This window comes from Neodiprion virginianus, chromosome 3 (genome assembly GCF_021901495.1).
Source record: "Neodiprion virginianus isolate iyNeoVirg1 chromosome 3, iyNeoVirg1.1, whole genome shotgun sequence".
Taxonomy (NCBI): domain Eukaryota; kingdom Metazoa; phylum Arthropoda; class Insecta; order Hymenoptera; family Diprionidae; genus Neodiprion; species Neodiprion virginianus.
The window spans coordinates 22,946,735-22,961,838 of NC_060879.1; the positions used below are offsets into that span (position 1 = coordinate 22,946,735).

The 15,104-nt window shown below is 40.8% G+C and overlaps 1 protein-coding gene across 2 annotated transcripts in view; it reads right to left on the reverse strand.

Annotated features, from left to right (window-relative positions):
• The window catches only part of LOC124300621 (uncharacterized), a 131,839-nt gene that overhangs the window by 34,937 nt on the left and 81,798 nt on the right, over positions 1-15,104 (reverse strand). For both annotated transcript variants that reach the window (XM_046754912.1, XM_046754911.1), the window contains 30 exons: positions 14,732-15,061; positions 14,354-14,659; positions 13,967-14,272; positions 13,350-13,667; positions 12,943-13,269; positions 12,551-12,862; positions 11,759-12,085; positions 11,354-11,659; positions 10,976-11,281; positions 10,419-10,736; positions 10,012-10,338; positions 9,620-9,934; positions 9,121-9,447; positions 8,743-9,048; positions 8,365-8,670; positions 7,808-8,125; positions 7,403-7,729; positions 7,011-7,322; positions 6,598-6,927; positions 5,916-6,221; positions 5,531-5,836; positions 5,135-5,452; positions 4,738-5,061; positions 4,337-4,651; positions 3,941-4,276; positions 2,755-3,060; positions 2,255-2,560; positions 1,856-2,173; positions 1,300-1,623; positions 911-1,228 (listed from right to left, as the gene is read on the reverse strand). In XM_046754912.1, the coding sequence (XP_046610868.1) occupies positions 911-1,228; positions 1,300-1,623; positions 1,856-2,173; positions 2,255-2,560; positions 2,755-3,060; positions 3,941-4,276; positions 4,337-4,651; positions 4,738-5,061; positions 5,135-5,452; positions 5,531-5,836; positions 5,916-6,221; positions 6,598-6,927; positions 7,011-7,322; positions 7,403-7,729; positions 7,808-8,125; positions 8,365-8,670; positions 8,743-9,048; positions 9,121-9,447; positions 9,620-9,934; positions 10,012-10,338; positions 10,419-10,736; positions 10,976-11,281; positions 11,354-11,659; positions 11,759-12,085; positions 12,551-12,862; positions 12,943-13,269; positions 13,350-13,667; positions 13,967-14,272; positions 14,354-14,659; positions 14,732-15,061 (9,501 nt within the window). The remainder of the gene's footprint in view (positions 1-910; positions 1,229-1,299; positions 1,624-1,855; positions 2,174-2,254; positions 2,561-2,754; positions 3,061-3,940; positions 4,277-4,336; positions 4,652-4,737; positions 5,062-5,134; positions 5,453-5,530; positions 5,837-5,915; positions 6,222-6,597; positions 6,928-7,010; positions 7,323-7,402; positions 7,730-7,807; positions 8,126-8,364; positions 8,671-8,742; positions 9,049-9,120; positions 9,448-9,619; positions 9,935-10,011; positions 10,339-10,418; positions 10,737-10,975; positions 11,282-11,353; positions 11,660-11,758; positions 12,086-12,550; positions 12,863-12,942; positions 13,270-13,349; positions 13,668-13,966; positions 14,273-14,353; positions 14,660-14,731; positions 15,062-15,104) is intronic.

The following is a 15,104-nucleotide window of genomic DNA, read 5'->3' on the forward strand; positions in this document are numbered from 1 at the left end:
CGGACACCTAAATATTTTTAAAGTGAATAGCACGCACAAATGCATCAAAATTGTAACTAAATATAATTTTCTTTCATCTGCAGTCTCAATAACACATCGTTAAGTTCTTACACGTACCAGAGTTGAGAGCTACCTCCTAATGAAATAAATGTTCGAAAACAGAACAGCAAAACTTAAAAGATATAAATCGCTGCCTTGACTGATCCGCTACAGATGTAATTTCCGTGTAGTAAATGTTCAACGGTGTAAAGGTGAACGCGCACTATGCCGAAGCGAAGCGAAGCGGATGGAAGAAGAACGAAGCCGTCGGAAGGTACTGGAACCGAAACGAAGCAATCAGAAGGTATCGGATGCAAAACGAAGTTACCGGAATTTATCGTAAATGTAATGAAGGTTTTATAAACGATCGGAATTGTAGTATTTCAATAATCTCGATCATTTATAAGACCGCCATTCCATTTGCGACAAATTCCGGTAACTTTGTTCCGTTTCCGATACCTTCTAATTGCTTCGTTTCGTTTCCGATACCTTTCAACGGCTTCTATCTTGTACCGTCCGCTTCGCTTCATTTCACTTCGTTTCGCTTCGGCGTAGCGTGCGTTGCTTTTAATTGTCTGCAAATAAATTGTGGGGTCCAAAAAAAAAAACCATTGTACTCCATTTTACATTGAAAACGAGTGAGCGATACCATTGTTGTGGTATTAGAGAGTACTTCCCGAAAATACCACTATTGAATGGGAAAATCAGTATCAGCCCAGGAGAAACCTGCCAGAAGAATTGCTTTCGAATGTACTCTTACGAGAAAGCAAACATTGATGTACATTTTTCTTGAAATCAAACCGAGTGGATTAAAACGGTTTTTCCTCTGGACCCCTCAATTGAATTTGCATAGAGCGATCTCGTACCGTACCTTCGGTTATAGGATAACATTGTGAAAATGGATCCCCTGAATATCCATTTTTGCAGAAGCAAATTGGACTATGGTTTACAACTTTGCATTGAGTATTCCTGCCACAAGGATCTGGACACGGATCTATGCATCGCTGGTTGACACAAGTGCGTGTTGAAGAACATTCTGAGCTAACTACACATTCAGGACGACACAGTGGAGGACTGCCTTTATAATTTGCAAGACACGAACATACTGCTTGATCGTTATTTACACGACACTCGCTGTTTGGTCCACAAGGGGATGGACTACATGGATCTCGGATACCTTCTTCAAATACTGTGAAAATTTTGTTTTAATATTATTTAATTTCAAGCATTATTCCAGAAATATCGCACGAGAAATCTCACCTATCGGCGTTAAAACATTGCAATAACGGAACGGATCACCAGTGTAACCTTCGATACAGGTGCAAGTTGGCGCGTGACTTATAACTTGGCAAAGTGCATTTTGACCGCAAGAACCTGGGCAAGGATCTTGACATTTGGATCTAATGCAAGCAAGATTAGATGGGCAATCGGAATTCGTGACACACTCAGGCCTACATCCTTCGTACGGGTTACCAATATACTCAGGTAGGCATGAACATGATCCAGCCTCACCGAGTTCCTTGCATATTGCATTAGCACCACAGGGCGTAGGCCTGCATGGCGCTGGTCTCTCCTCAATAGCAACTATAGAAAAATCAATCATCTCAATTTATCAATAGTTTTTAGGGAAAACAGTTAACAGGGATGTGTTCCAGGTTATCTGTGTACGAAATATTGGTGCATTTCGAATACACAAGGCTTTCGATTATAAAATGCAAAGTATGTACGTAAGCAATATCAAACGCACTTAAATCAAACATTGTGAGATTGTTAGAGATACATTACTGGATACTTTAAATGAAATAAGACTGCTTACGTTGAACCACAGAACACTGCGTAAATGGATCTCCTGTGTAACCTGAGTTACAAGTACACATTGGCGTGTGACTGAAGACATGACATTCGGCATTTGCTCCACATGACCCTGGACATGGATCCTTGCATTTCTGATGAATACATGCCTCGGCACTGGGACATTCACTGTTACTGATACATTCGGGTCGGCAATTGGGTGGAGAACCGGTGAATTCGGGCAAACAAGAGCAAGAAGGTGTTTGGTTTATGATTTGGCACTGAGCATTTGGTCCACAGGGTGACGGCTGGCATAGGTTTACCGGCTCTTGTTGAATTTCAGCTGGTTTCAGAAGGAATAAATCATATATACAAGCTTTCGACAGTTTGTGGGGATATCTTATTGAGTATAATGTAATCTTACGAATTCGAGTGCATGATAAGAAGGGATCTCCTGTTAGACCTTGAGGACAAGCACATATTGGATTATGACTAATAACTGAGCATTGAGCTTTAAGGCCGCAGGTTCCAGGGCATGGATCTTTACATTTCTGATTAATGCAGGCTTCAGTTTGCGCACAATCAGAACTTATTGTACATTCAGGTCGACAGGTGGGAGGGCTTCCAATGTACCCTTGCACACATTTGCATATTGCTAGTCCGTTCACTTCCTGACAGTGACTATTGGGTCCACATGGTGATGGCAAGCATGGGTTTGTTATAACGTCAGCTACAGAATCAAAGTAGTGTTATTTATGTAACTTTGCAGATACTTTTATGCTTTTTTATGACCTTTTTATTCCATGTGACACATGAATTTAAAAGCTCATTGTTTACAAAGTTTTTTCGTGAACCATCAAATATTTTTTCCTAAAATGATACGTGTTCTTTGGAACAGTAGCGGAATCGTCTTTAAGTAAATACCTTGCAATGGTACACATTGAATGAAAGCATTTCCATTCATTCCTTGTGGACAGCTGCACATGGGTATATGATTTGTGGTTATGCATTGAGCGTTCAGAGCACAAGTACCGACACATGGATCTATACATTTATTACGTAGGCAAGCTTTGTCACGAGAGCAATCATCATTTATGACACACTCGGGGCGGCACCCGCTATAAGGATCGCCATGGTATTCCGGTATACAAAAGCATATGCCTTCTTGACATATAGCATTTGACCCACACGGTGATGGATTGCACAAGTCCACTACTACAGGCTCATCAGCTAGAAGAGGTAAGCCATTTTATTGTATTAGTTACAATCGAGTAGACTAAATGTAGTGAAATGGAAAAGAAATTATACGAGAATCTGAGAATTGAAAGATATTTTTCGAGTAAAGTTAGTATTGTATTTTCTTTGCGATATTTGAACACAAGATAAAGGCCGTACACAAATTTTACTTTGTAAAAATCACAGCTATTTAGGTTAAGTTTTTTGGCACATGAAATTTACTCGTCAGCGCGACATTTATTTTCGACCTTTGACGGTAAGTTATGTAGTGACAAATTTTAAGTACTGTAATCTAGTTTTAACTTGTATGTAAATACTTCTGGCATACGTCAGAAACCTTCTGTAACTATACTTTTTAACATTTAATGTTTTTCATTTTCAGAAAGGTCGGATATAATGGACAAAGTTTCTTGTAATTCACAAATAAAGTAATTCAAAAAGTAATGAAAAGTGTTCAAAAAAATTTTCTGTGCTTTACATTTGGCCTTGGTAACAACATACAATGTGAAATACAAAAAAGTGTATGGTAAGAACTCCGTTAGACGCAGATAGAGCCGTACAGAAACTGTAGCAAAAACCGTACAGAAACAGACACAGAATCAGTTTTCTGACTGTTTATTTACGGTTTTTGATATATTCTCTGTACGTTTCTATTCGCGCCTACCAGAATTTTCACAAGGGATGTACTCAAACTTTTCTAAACACTATTAAAAAATGTACAAGTTGAAACTAGATGATGCTATTTTAAATTAAAAAATTGCGTCAACTTAATCTTAATAAAGCCATGGTTTAGATCTGAAGAAATTACTGTGAGAAGTTAGGATTGGATAAACGAACAAAAATAAAAGAAAAAATGACTCATAATTAGGCTTACATGGTGGTCTTTTGGGAACACAGTTTGTAAATGGATCTCCTGTGTACCCATCCAAGCATGTACAAACTGGGGTATGATTTATAACATCACATCTCGCTCCTAACCCACAAGATCCAGGACAGGGATCTCTACATTTCTCACGGATACATGCCATGTTGCTAGTACATTCTGAATTTATTGTACATTCTGGTCTACAGTTTGGAGGTGTTCCTATGTAAGTCGGTAAACAGGAACAAGATCCTGTTCCGCCGATATCTCGGCATTGAGAATATGGACCACAGGGAGAAGGTAAGCATGGATCTTTTTGCACTTGTGGCTGATTTTCAACTGGCGGACCTGAAATAATTGTGAAGAGTTACGTCAAATTCCACTCATCGGAATCATTAACATCCTTACGTGGTATTGAGAAGCATGATGAAAACGCATCCCCAGTATAGCCTGGTCGACATGTGCATATAGGACTGTGGTTTGTAACTTTGCAGTTCGCATTTCTTCCGCAAGGATCTGGGCATGGATCGGTGCATTTCTGATTAATGCAGGCTTTGTTCGTTGAACATTCAGAGCTTACGACACATTCGGGTCTACAAGCTGGCGGCGAACCGCTATATGTTGGTAAACAAGAACAAACTGCTTGCCCATTGATTTCTCGACAAATACTATTCGGCCCGCAAGGTGATGGATTGCATACGTCGGTTCGGTCGGCTTCCACAACTGGGTTTAAAAAAAAATGGCATTTTTAGATAATTTCATTTTGATTTCACACGCTTATTTATGATGATATATTTTCCCATGCGTACTTTTATCTGGTTCTCTGTTACAGTAACGGAATGGATCTCCTGTGAATCCGTCATTACAAGTGCAAGATGGTAAATGATTGATTACACGACACTGTGCATTTTGACCACATGTTCCTGGACATGGGTCTTGACACTTGGAACGAATACACGCCAGGCTTGGTGCGCAGTCTGAATTGATTACACATTCAGGGCGGCAACCCTCATAGGGATTTCCAATATAGTCCGTCAAGCAAGAACATGCTCCTGCACCATTTCTTTCTACGCATTTAGCATTGGCACCACATGGGGATGGCGTGCATGGTGACTGAGTTGTAACAGTTTGAACTAAAATAAGAGTTGAAGATTTTAAGTAACCGAATGATCTAATGCACTATGACGTTTCATTGTGACTACTCACTTGGTTGAATGTTGCACTGAGTAAATGGATCGCCTGTGTACCCAATACTGCAAACGCACATCGGTGTATGACTAACCACCTGACATTCAGTGTTGGCACCACAGGATCCGAGACAGGGATTCTGACATTTTTTATTGATACACGCAAGTCGACTAGAACATTCACTGTTGCTAATACACTCGGGTTTGCAATTTGGAGGAGATCCAATAAATTCGGGTAAGCAAGAACACGATGGGGAACCATTGATGACTTGACATTGTGCGTTGAGTCCGCAAGGTGATGGGTGGCATGGATTTGTCTCGGTAATGGGGGTTTGCTCTAAAATATTGTATAATTATTGCTAAACACCGTAAACTAAGTAAGGCCAATACTGAAGATAAGGGCTCGATATCTTACGTATCGGGGAACATCTGATAAACGGATCCCCCGTTAGTTGTCCAGTACAACTGCAGATAGGATTGTGGTTTATGACTTGACACGTAGCTCCCATTCCACAAGTGCCTGGGCATGGGTCTCTGCATTTTTGGTTTATACAAGCTTCATTCTGAGCACAATCTGTGCTAACGATACACTCAGGTCTGCATGTTGGAGGGCTGCCAATAAATCCAATGACACACGTACATACAGCCAAGTTATTGACTACTCTACATTGACTATTAGGCCCGCATGGTGATGGATTGCAAGGCTGTACAGTTACCGGCTCTATTGAGAAATTCAATGTTTATAATTAAAATCCAATGTTTCCAGGGGATAACGTATACGCAACAGAAAGATATTATACCTATAACTGGTGTGCATAACACGAATGCATTTCCTGTCATTCGCACTGGACAGCTGCACATGGGAACATGGGAGAAGACTGTGCATTGGGCATTTTGGCCACAAGTACCAGGACAAGGATCTATGCATTTATTATTTCTGCAAGCCTTTTCTAGGGAACAGTCTGTATTCAAAACACATTCGGGACGACAGCCGACATAAGGATCTCCTTGATATTCTGGTGAACATGTACACACTCCTCTATTACATTGAGCATTTGGACCACACGGAGATGGATTGCAAGGGTCTGATTCATCAGCTACAGCTTCTGTAAACATATAGTTTTGACGAATGCATACATCAGAAGACATCTATGAATCCATAACAAAACTATAAAAGATACGTTTCACAGAAATTAAAAGACGTTAAGTAATTCAATACGTTCAATTTTATAATTAAGTGACTATGATTACATTTTGATCGTTTTCTTAACTGTATTTGATGCATACAGTATAAAGCTGGACCGAATTATTTTATATCTTTTACTATTTTAAAACAAAGTGGTCATGACCATTTGCTGATTTCAAAAAATAAACTGCTAAATGAATAGATGTTACAGATGCTTTTCCTAAAACGTATCTACAAGTGCTGCTTGAATCCGTGATCATAATCAATATCAATAAATTCAAATTTTTTCTTCTTACGTGTCGGTGGTTTAGGATAACAGTTACTGAATGGATCTCCAGTATAACCCTCGTGACATGTACACATTGGGGTATGGTTAATGACTGTGCACTGAGCGTCAAAGCCGCAAGAACCTGGACAAGGATCCCTACACTTTTCCCTGATACAAGCTGTACTACTTGTGCAATCAGAGTTGATAGTGCATTCGGGTTTACAGTTTGGTGGACTACCAATGTAACTTGGTAGGCAAGAACACGAAGGTGAGCCTCTAATGTCGCGACATTCTGAATGTGGTCCACACGGTGAGGATGCACATGGGTTTTGAATTGGAACAGGACTTGGTGGTGGTGCTGAAATTTTATGAATTAAATGGTTGTGTTTCAATGGTTTGCGTGACGTGGCAAATAATATAAATAAAACTTCGGATCCTTACGTGGAATATGAGAGCATCGTGTAAATGGATCACCACTGAATCCTTCTTTACATGCACATATTGGACTGTGATTTAAGACCTCACAATTTGTATTTAGACCACATGGGCTTGGGCACGGGTTAAGGCATTTCTGATTAATACATGCTTTGTTTGTCGGGCATTCAGAGCTTACAACACATTCGGGTCTACATCCTGGAGGACTTCCTGTATATTCAGGGAGACATGAGCATACTGCTTGTCCATTGGAAGTGCGACATTGACTATTCGGGCCACAAGGAGATGGATGACATGGGTCGCCTGGATCTGCATCTACTATAATACGTCAGTATGGAATTGTGATTATTCTGTGAAAACAAAATTCGCATTGTCATACCGAATTAACAAAACCTTACCTGGTTGTGGTGTTGGACTACAATAACGGAACGGATCTCCGGTAAATCGAGGTACACAAGTACATGAAGGTAAATGGTTTATGACTTGACACTCAGCATTCTGACCGCAGGTTCCAGGACAAGGGTTTTGACATTTCGACCGAATGCACGCTAAACTTGAGAGACAGTCTGAATTGACTACACATTCTGGGCGACAGCCTTCGTAAGGATTTCCAATATATTCTGGTAAACACGAACATGATCCCACATTGTTCTGTTCTCTACATACAGCATTAGATCCACATGGAGAAGGTGTGCATGGAGATATGTCATCATACACTGGGTCAGCTGTATGAAAATATGTTTGTTTACGCAGGCGAAATATAAGTGCACAAAGTTCTCGAGTGAATAGATCATCAGTCTTACGTTGTTTAGTGCTGCACAAGGTGAATGGATCACCAACATATCCAGTGCTACAAACGCACATTGGTGTGTGGCTCACAACACGACACTCTGCATTTGCTCCACAAGAACCTGGGCATGGGTCTTTACACTTTTGGTTGATGCATGCCAAATGGCTAGAGCATTCACTATTACTAACGCATTCAGGCCTACAGTTTGGTGGGGACCCTGTAAATTCTTGCATACAGGAGCAGGAAGGTGATTCATTAATCACCTGACACTGAGCATTTGGACCGCAAGGTGATGGTTGACATGGATTGACATGTACAACTGGTGTTTCAACTACATGTAAAAGATTCATAAGATATTAATGACAACGTCTTCAGAATTTATATTTTACTAACAATAAATGCAAAGCTGCGTAGCAGAATATATCTGAGAGGTTGACCATTTGTAACTAAGGACTTGCATGCAGCATCGGTATGGAATATACAATTGTAATGACATGCTCTATTTTATGAGGCTGAATGGTTAAAATATGCTAGTTGTTATCAAAGTATGTATTTAACTATTGGCCTTACGTATTAATTCGCATCGCACGAATGGGTCACCAGTGTATCTTGGAGGGCAGCTGCATATGGGATTATGGTTATTAACTTGGCACTGGGCTCGAAGACCGCACGTACCAGGACATGGGTCGATGCATTTTTGATTGCTGCATGCTTCATTTCGCTCACAGTCGGAGCTTACAACACATTCGGGTCTACAGGATGGCGGGCTGCCCATAAAACCCGGAACACATGAACATACTGCTTGCCCATTTATCGTACGACACTGGCTATTAGGTCCACAAGGCGATGGGTTGCATGGATTTGACACAACAGGATCTATGACGAAATTGATAAAGGTCTTAACCGAAGAACTCGAACTAATATATATCTCATGAATGATAAAGTTACCTTTAGCAGGTGCACACAGTACGAACGCATTTCCATCCATTCCTGGAGGACAACTGCACATAGGCACGTGATTATACACGTTACATTCCGCATTCGGTGCACAAGTTCCAGGACACGGATCAATACACTTGTTCCGTATGCAAGCTCTATTCAGTGGACACTCTATATTAAGAATGCATTCCGGTCTACAACCCACGTATGGGTCACCTTGATATTCTGGCAAACAAGTACACGCACCCTGGTTGCATTCAGCATTTGATCCACAAGGGGAAGGATTACATGGGTCTATTTCCACAACGTCCGCTACTGTAAGTATTACAATACTTAGTTTCTGGGTCAAACTACAATGTTATACTATGTGAATTAATCTATCCTTACTTGGTGGTTTAGGATAGCAATTACTAAATGGATCTCCAGTATATCCATCGGGGCAAATGCAGGTTGGAGTGTGATTGATGACGTTACACTGAGCACTTATACCACATGCGCCAGAACATGGGTCGCGGCACTTTTCTCGCATGCATGCTCTATTACTTGGGCAGTCAGGATTTATGGTGCACTCTGGTCTACAATTGGGTGGGCTGCCAATGTAATTGGATAGACAAGAACAGGAGGGTGAGCCTCCTACATTACGACATTCTGCGTAAGGTCCACATGGTGAGGGTACACATGGATTCTGCACTGGTATTATTTCCGGAGATGGTTCTATGAGATAAATGATGGCAAAATGATAAATTTTCAAACGGTTATAAATGAAGCTGAATTGGACTTGACTTCAAATATCAATTTACTTTTACAAGTCTCTGAGTTAATGAATTAAAAAAACATCATAAGGATTCTTTACATCCATTTCATCGAACTAGTATTTTTTTCTTACTTGGAATAGAGAAGCATCGGGTGAATGGATCTCCTGTATAGCCAGGTTTGCAAGCACATATAGGACTGTGACTCAACACTTCGCAATTGGTATTCAAGCCGCATGGATTGGGGCATGGGTTAACGCATTTCTGATTGATACAAGCTTTGTTTGCGGCACATTCTGAGCTTACAACACATTCGGGTCGACAGGCAGGTGGACTTCCGACATATTCTGGTAGACACGAGCATACAGCCTGTCCATTAATATTGCGGCACTGACTATTTGGTCCACACGGTGATGGATTACATGGATCTTGCGGATCTGCTTCAATTACTGTTGAATGATGTTTTATGATTATTTCACTGTAGTTCGAATTATGTTTACTGATGGCAAACAAAATAATATTTCACCTGGTTCTGGTGCTAGATGACAGTAACGGAACGGATCTCCAGTGAAACCGGGCATACATGTGCATGAAGGCAGATGATTAATAACTTGACATTGTGCATTCGTGCCGCAAGTTCCAGGACAAGGATTTTGGCATTTAGAACGAATACAAGCAAGATTTGATACACAATCTGAATTAACAACACACTCTGGACGGCATCCTTCGTACGGGTTACCGATGTGTTCTGGTAGGCATGTACACGATCCAGCGCCATTTTGCTCATTGCAAATTGCATTCGAACCACATGGTGATGGCGTACAAGGAGATGGTTGTTCATATATTGGATCAGCTATTGAAGCATTTACATATTAGTGACGATTTTATTCATTAATTAACGAACTAATCAAGTTATGAAAGTATTGTTCTTACGTTGTTTGAGAACACATTGAGTAAAGGGATCACCGGTATAACCGATCGTGCAAACACACATTGGGGTATGACTAACTGTGCGGCATTCAGCGGAGGCACCACATGAACCTGGGCACGGATCTTTACATTTCTGATTAATGCATGCCAAATGACTAGAGCATTCACTATTGCTGACACATTCTGGTCGGCAATTTGGCGGTGAACCCGTGAACTCTGGTAGACACGAACATGATGGCGAATCATTAATCACTTGACATTGAGCATTTGGACCACAAGGTGATGGTTGACATGGATTGACATGTACAACTGGTGTTTCAACTACATGTAAAAGATTCATAAGATATTAGTGACAACGACTTCAGAATTTATATTTACTAACAATAAATGCAAGGCTGCGCAGCAGAATATATTTGATGAGTTGCCAAGTTGCAACTAAGGACTTGTATGCAGCATCGGTATGCATTATACAATTGTAACGAAATGACATATTTTATGAGGACGAATGGTTGAAAATATGTTAGTTGTTATCAAAGTATGTATTTGACTATTGGCCTTACGTATTAATTCGCAGCGCACGAATGGATCACCAGTGTGTCTTGGAGGGCAGCTGCATATAGGATTGTGGTTATGAACTTGGCACTGGGCTCGAAGACCACAAGTACCAGGACAGGGGTCAATACATTTCTGGTTACTGCATGCCTCGTTCCTGCTACAGTCTGAGCTTATCACACATTCGGGTCTGCAGGATGGCGGGCTTCCCAAGAAACTAGGGGCGCATGTACATACTGCCTGCCCGTTTATCACGCGACATTGACTATTCGGTCCACATGGCGATGGATTGCATGGACTTGACACAATAGGATCTACGATAAAATTATAAATGTTATCCAGAATATTCCATGGAGGAAGCGATGAAGTGAATTTGTTCAAATTACCTCTGATGGGCGAACACAATACAAATGCATTCCCGTTTGTTCCGGACGGGCAACTGCACATAGGCACGTGATTGTACACATTACATTGTGCATTTTGTGCACAAGTTCCAGAACAGGGGTCTATGCATTTGTTACGTATACAAGCTTTATTCACTTGACAATCTGTGTTGAGGACGCATTCGGGCCTGCAACCCGCATAAGGATCGCCTTGGTATTCAGACAAACAGGTACATATTCCCTGATTGCATTCAGCATTTGGACCACAGGGGGATGGGTGACATGGATCAGTTTCCACTACGTCAGCTACTATAAATGTGAAGATGTAATTTAATATCTAATATATTCATCGACAATTACATATTGGAAAGAAAATGATTCATTGATTAAGAATCGGGGTGCCCTTACTTGGTGGTTTTGGATAACAATTGTTAAATGGATCTCCTGTATATTCATCCGGACAAGTACACATTGGGGTGTGATTGATTACACTGCATTCGGCTCCTGTACCACACGCACCAGCACATGGATCGCGACACTTTTCGCGCATACATGCTTTATTGCTGGGACAGTCAGGATTTATGGTACATTCTGGTCTACAATTGGGCGGGCTACCAATATAATTGGATAAACAAGAACAAGAGGGAGAGCCTCCTACGTCACGGCATTCTGCGTAAGCTCCACACGGAGATGGGACACATGGGTTTCGTATTGGTTCTATATTTGGAAGTGGTTCTAAAGAGAAAAAGTGTTTTTATTCATATTTTGTTAGTTGAATTTTTTTTTATTCACGACTACTTGCGAGACTATTGAACCGTCGGCTATCAAGTACTGAATGAAGGCGAATGAAACAAGTAGTTTTCGATAAAAAAAAAAACGATTACTGACAAAGTTGACTTTCATTAGCCAGGATTCGAATTTGAATGCATAAGTAGTAATTGTAACCCAAGTAAAATCACAAGTATGTCGAATCAAGAGTGTAAGAGTGCGACAGATAGTACAGTGCAGGCGTCCGCCTTCTACCTGGTGGAAATTAAAATAAAACCACGTTGTCCCGAAAATTTGATGATTGAACTTTTGAAGTAAACTTATCTTAACTTGAAGCCATATCAGACAACTCCAGGACTCTCTCGAATCGCTGGTTATGTCCTACGAATAATTAAAAGATAAAATAGACATTATTCAACATTTTATTCTTACTTGGAATAGGGAAGCATCTACTGAATGGATCTCCAGTGTAGCCCTGTTTGCAAGAGCATATCGGACTATGGTTTGAAACCTCACAGTTGGTACTCAACCCACATGGGGCTGGACAAGGGTTGGCACATTTTTGATTGATACAAGCTCTGTTAGTTGGGCATTCCGAGCTCACAACACATTCTGGGCGACAGCCTGGCGGACTTCCAATGTATTCAGGTAAACATGAACAAACTGCTTGACCATTAACAACCCGACATTGACTATTTGGCCCACATGGTAAAGGATTGCACGGATCTTCTGGTTCTGCGTCAACTAGAGTTGGGCAATATTTGGAACTCAATATTTTCATATTCAATTAAATTATGAATTGTATAAGATAGAGAAAATTTTACCAGGTTGTGGTATTGGATGACAGTAGCGGAATGGATCCCCGGTAAACTCAGATATACATGTGCACGAAGGCAAGTGATTCACAACCTGGCACTGTGCATTTTGACCACAAGTTCCAGGGCAAGGATTCTGACATTTGGATCGGATGCAAGCAAGACTTGATACACAATCGGAATTGACGACACATTCAGGGCGACATCCTTCATATGGATTACCAATATATTCTGGCAGACATGTACAAGATCCAACACCATTTTGCTCTTTGCAAATAGCATTGGAACCGCATGGAGACGGTGAGCACGGGGACAATGTTTCATATATTGGCTCAGCTGTAGAAAAAAATTAATGATTTCTATGATCATGAAAATCACGTTTGCGTTGAATTTGATTTTGTTGTGATAGGTCTTACATTGTTGAATGTTGCATTGTATGAAAGGATCACCGGTATAGCCAATTGCGCAGACGCACATAGGAGTATGACTGACAACACGGCACTCTGCATTCGCACCACATGAACCAGGACATGGATCTTTGCACTTCTGATTTATGCATGCAAAATGACTGGAACATTCACTATTGCTTACGCACTCGGGTCGACAGTTTGGTGGTGACCCTGTGAACTCTGGTAGGCAGGAGCAAGATGGAAAATCATTGATCACTTGGCATTGAGCATTAGGACCGCAAGGTGATGGTTGACAAGGGTTCACTTTTATCACTGGAGTGTCCGCTATATTGAAAGTAATTGAAATTTTATATTATGATGCTAGCTTACAATGGCCATTCCTAAGTAGAGAAGAAATTTATAGTACCATCTGATTCACAAAAGTAAACTGACATCATGTAAATAGTACATATTATAAAATTGTTCATACATCAATTGACCAATTTTGTATTCAATTTTGTTGACAATGGCATGGACTTTGTCTTGAATGCGTAATTAAAGAAATACGTAATTTCTTGAAGACAAGATCCTTCGAATAACTTCGATTAAATAAACTATTAAAATTTTAGTTGAATGATCCTTACAAATAGGTGTACACCTAACGAACGGGTCACCAGTATATCTGATTGGGCAGCTGCATATGGGGTTGTGATTGCTGACTTGACATTGGGCTTTAATGCCACATGTTCCGGGGCATGGGTCAATACATTTTTGATTACTGCAGGCCAAATTTCTGAGGCATTCAGAACTAACGACACATTCTGGTCTACAAGATGGTGGGCTGCCTATATATCCAGGTACACATGAGCATACTGTTTGCTGATTTATTATTCGGCACTGGCTATTGGGCCCACATGGTGATGGATAGCATGAATTTTCCACTACTGGTTCTGTAGATGAAGTTTATCATGAAGTGAAATCAGAGCATAGAATTGTGTGATAGATCAACGGTTCACAGAAAAAGTTCATACCTCTAAACGGAGAACACACAACAAATGCATTTCCACTCATTCCTGTTGGACAACTGCACATCGGAACGTGATTATACACATTGCATTGAGCATTTTGACCACAAGTACCTGGGCACGGGTCAAAACACTTATTACTGCCACATGCTCTGTTCAAGGGACAATCTGTGTTAAGAACACATTCAGGGCGACAGCCCGAATATGGGTCTCCATGGTATTCTGGCAAACATGTGCAAATTCCTTCATTGCATACGGCATTTGGTCCGCATGGAGAAGGGTTGCAAGGATCTGTTTGAAGTACCTCGACAGCTAGAAACATATGTTGTTAATATTCAGCCACTACGGTAAAGCAGCATCAGGAATTCAATTGTTGATTCTTACGTTCAGGCAACTTGGGGTAACAATTAGTGAATGGGTCGCCAGTATAGCCTAGGGGACATGTGCACGCTGGACTATGATTTATCACATTGCACTGAGCATTGATTCCGCAAGAACCAGGACATGGATCTCTGCATTTTTCTTTTATGCATGCTTTATTGCTTGCACAGTCTGCGTTTATAGTACATTCAGGTCTGCAATTAGGTGGACTACCAATGTAGTTTGGATGACATGAACATGATGGAGATCCACCAATGTCACGACATTCAGCGTAAGACCCACATGGGGATGGTACACAAGGGTTTGTTGGCCGAACAATCGTTGGCTCAGGCTCTGTAAGGTATTAGGAATTTCCGATGAGGCTGTTATTTTATCT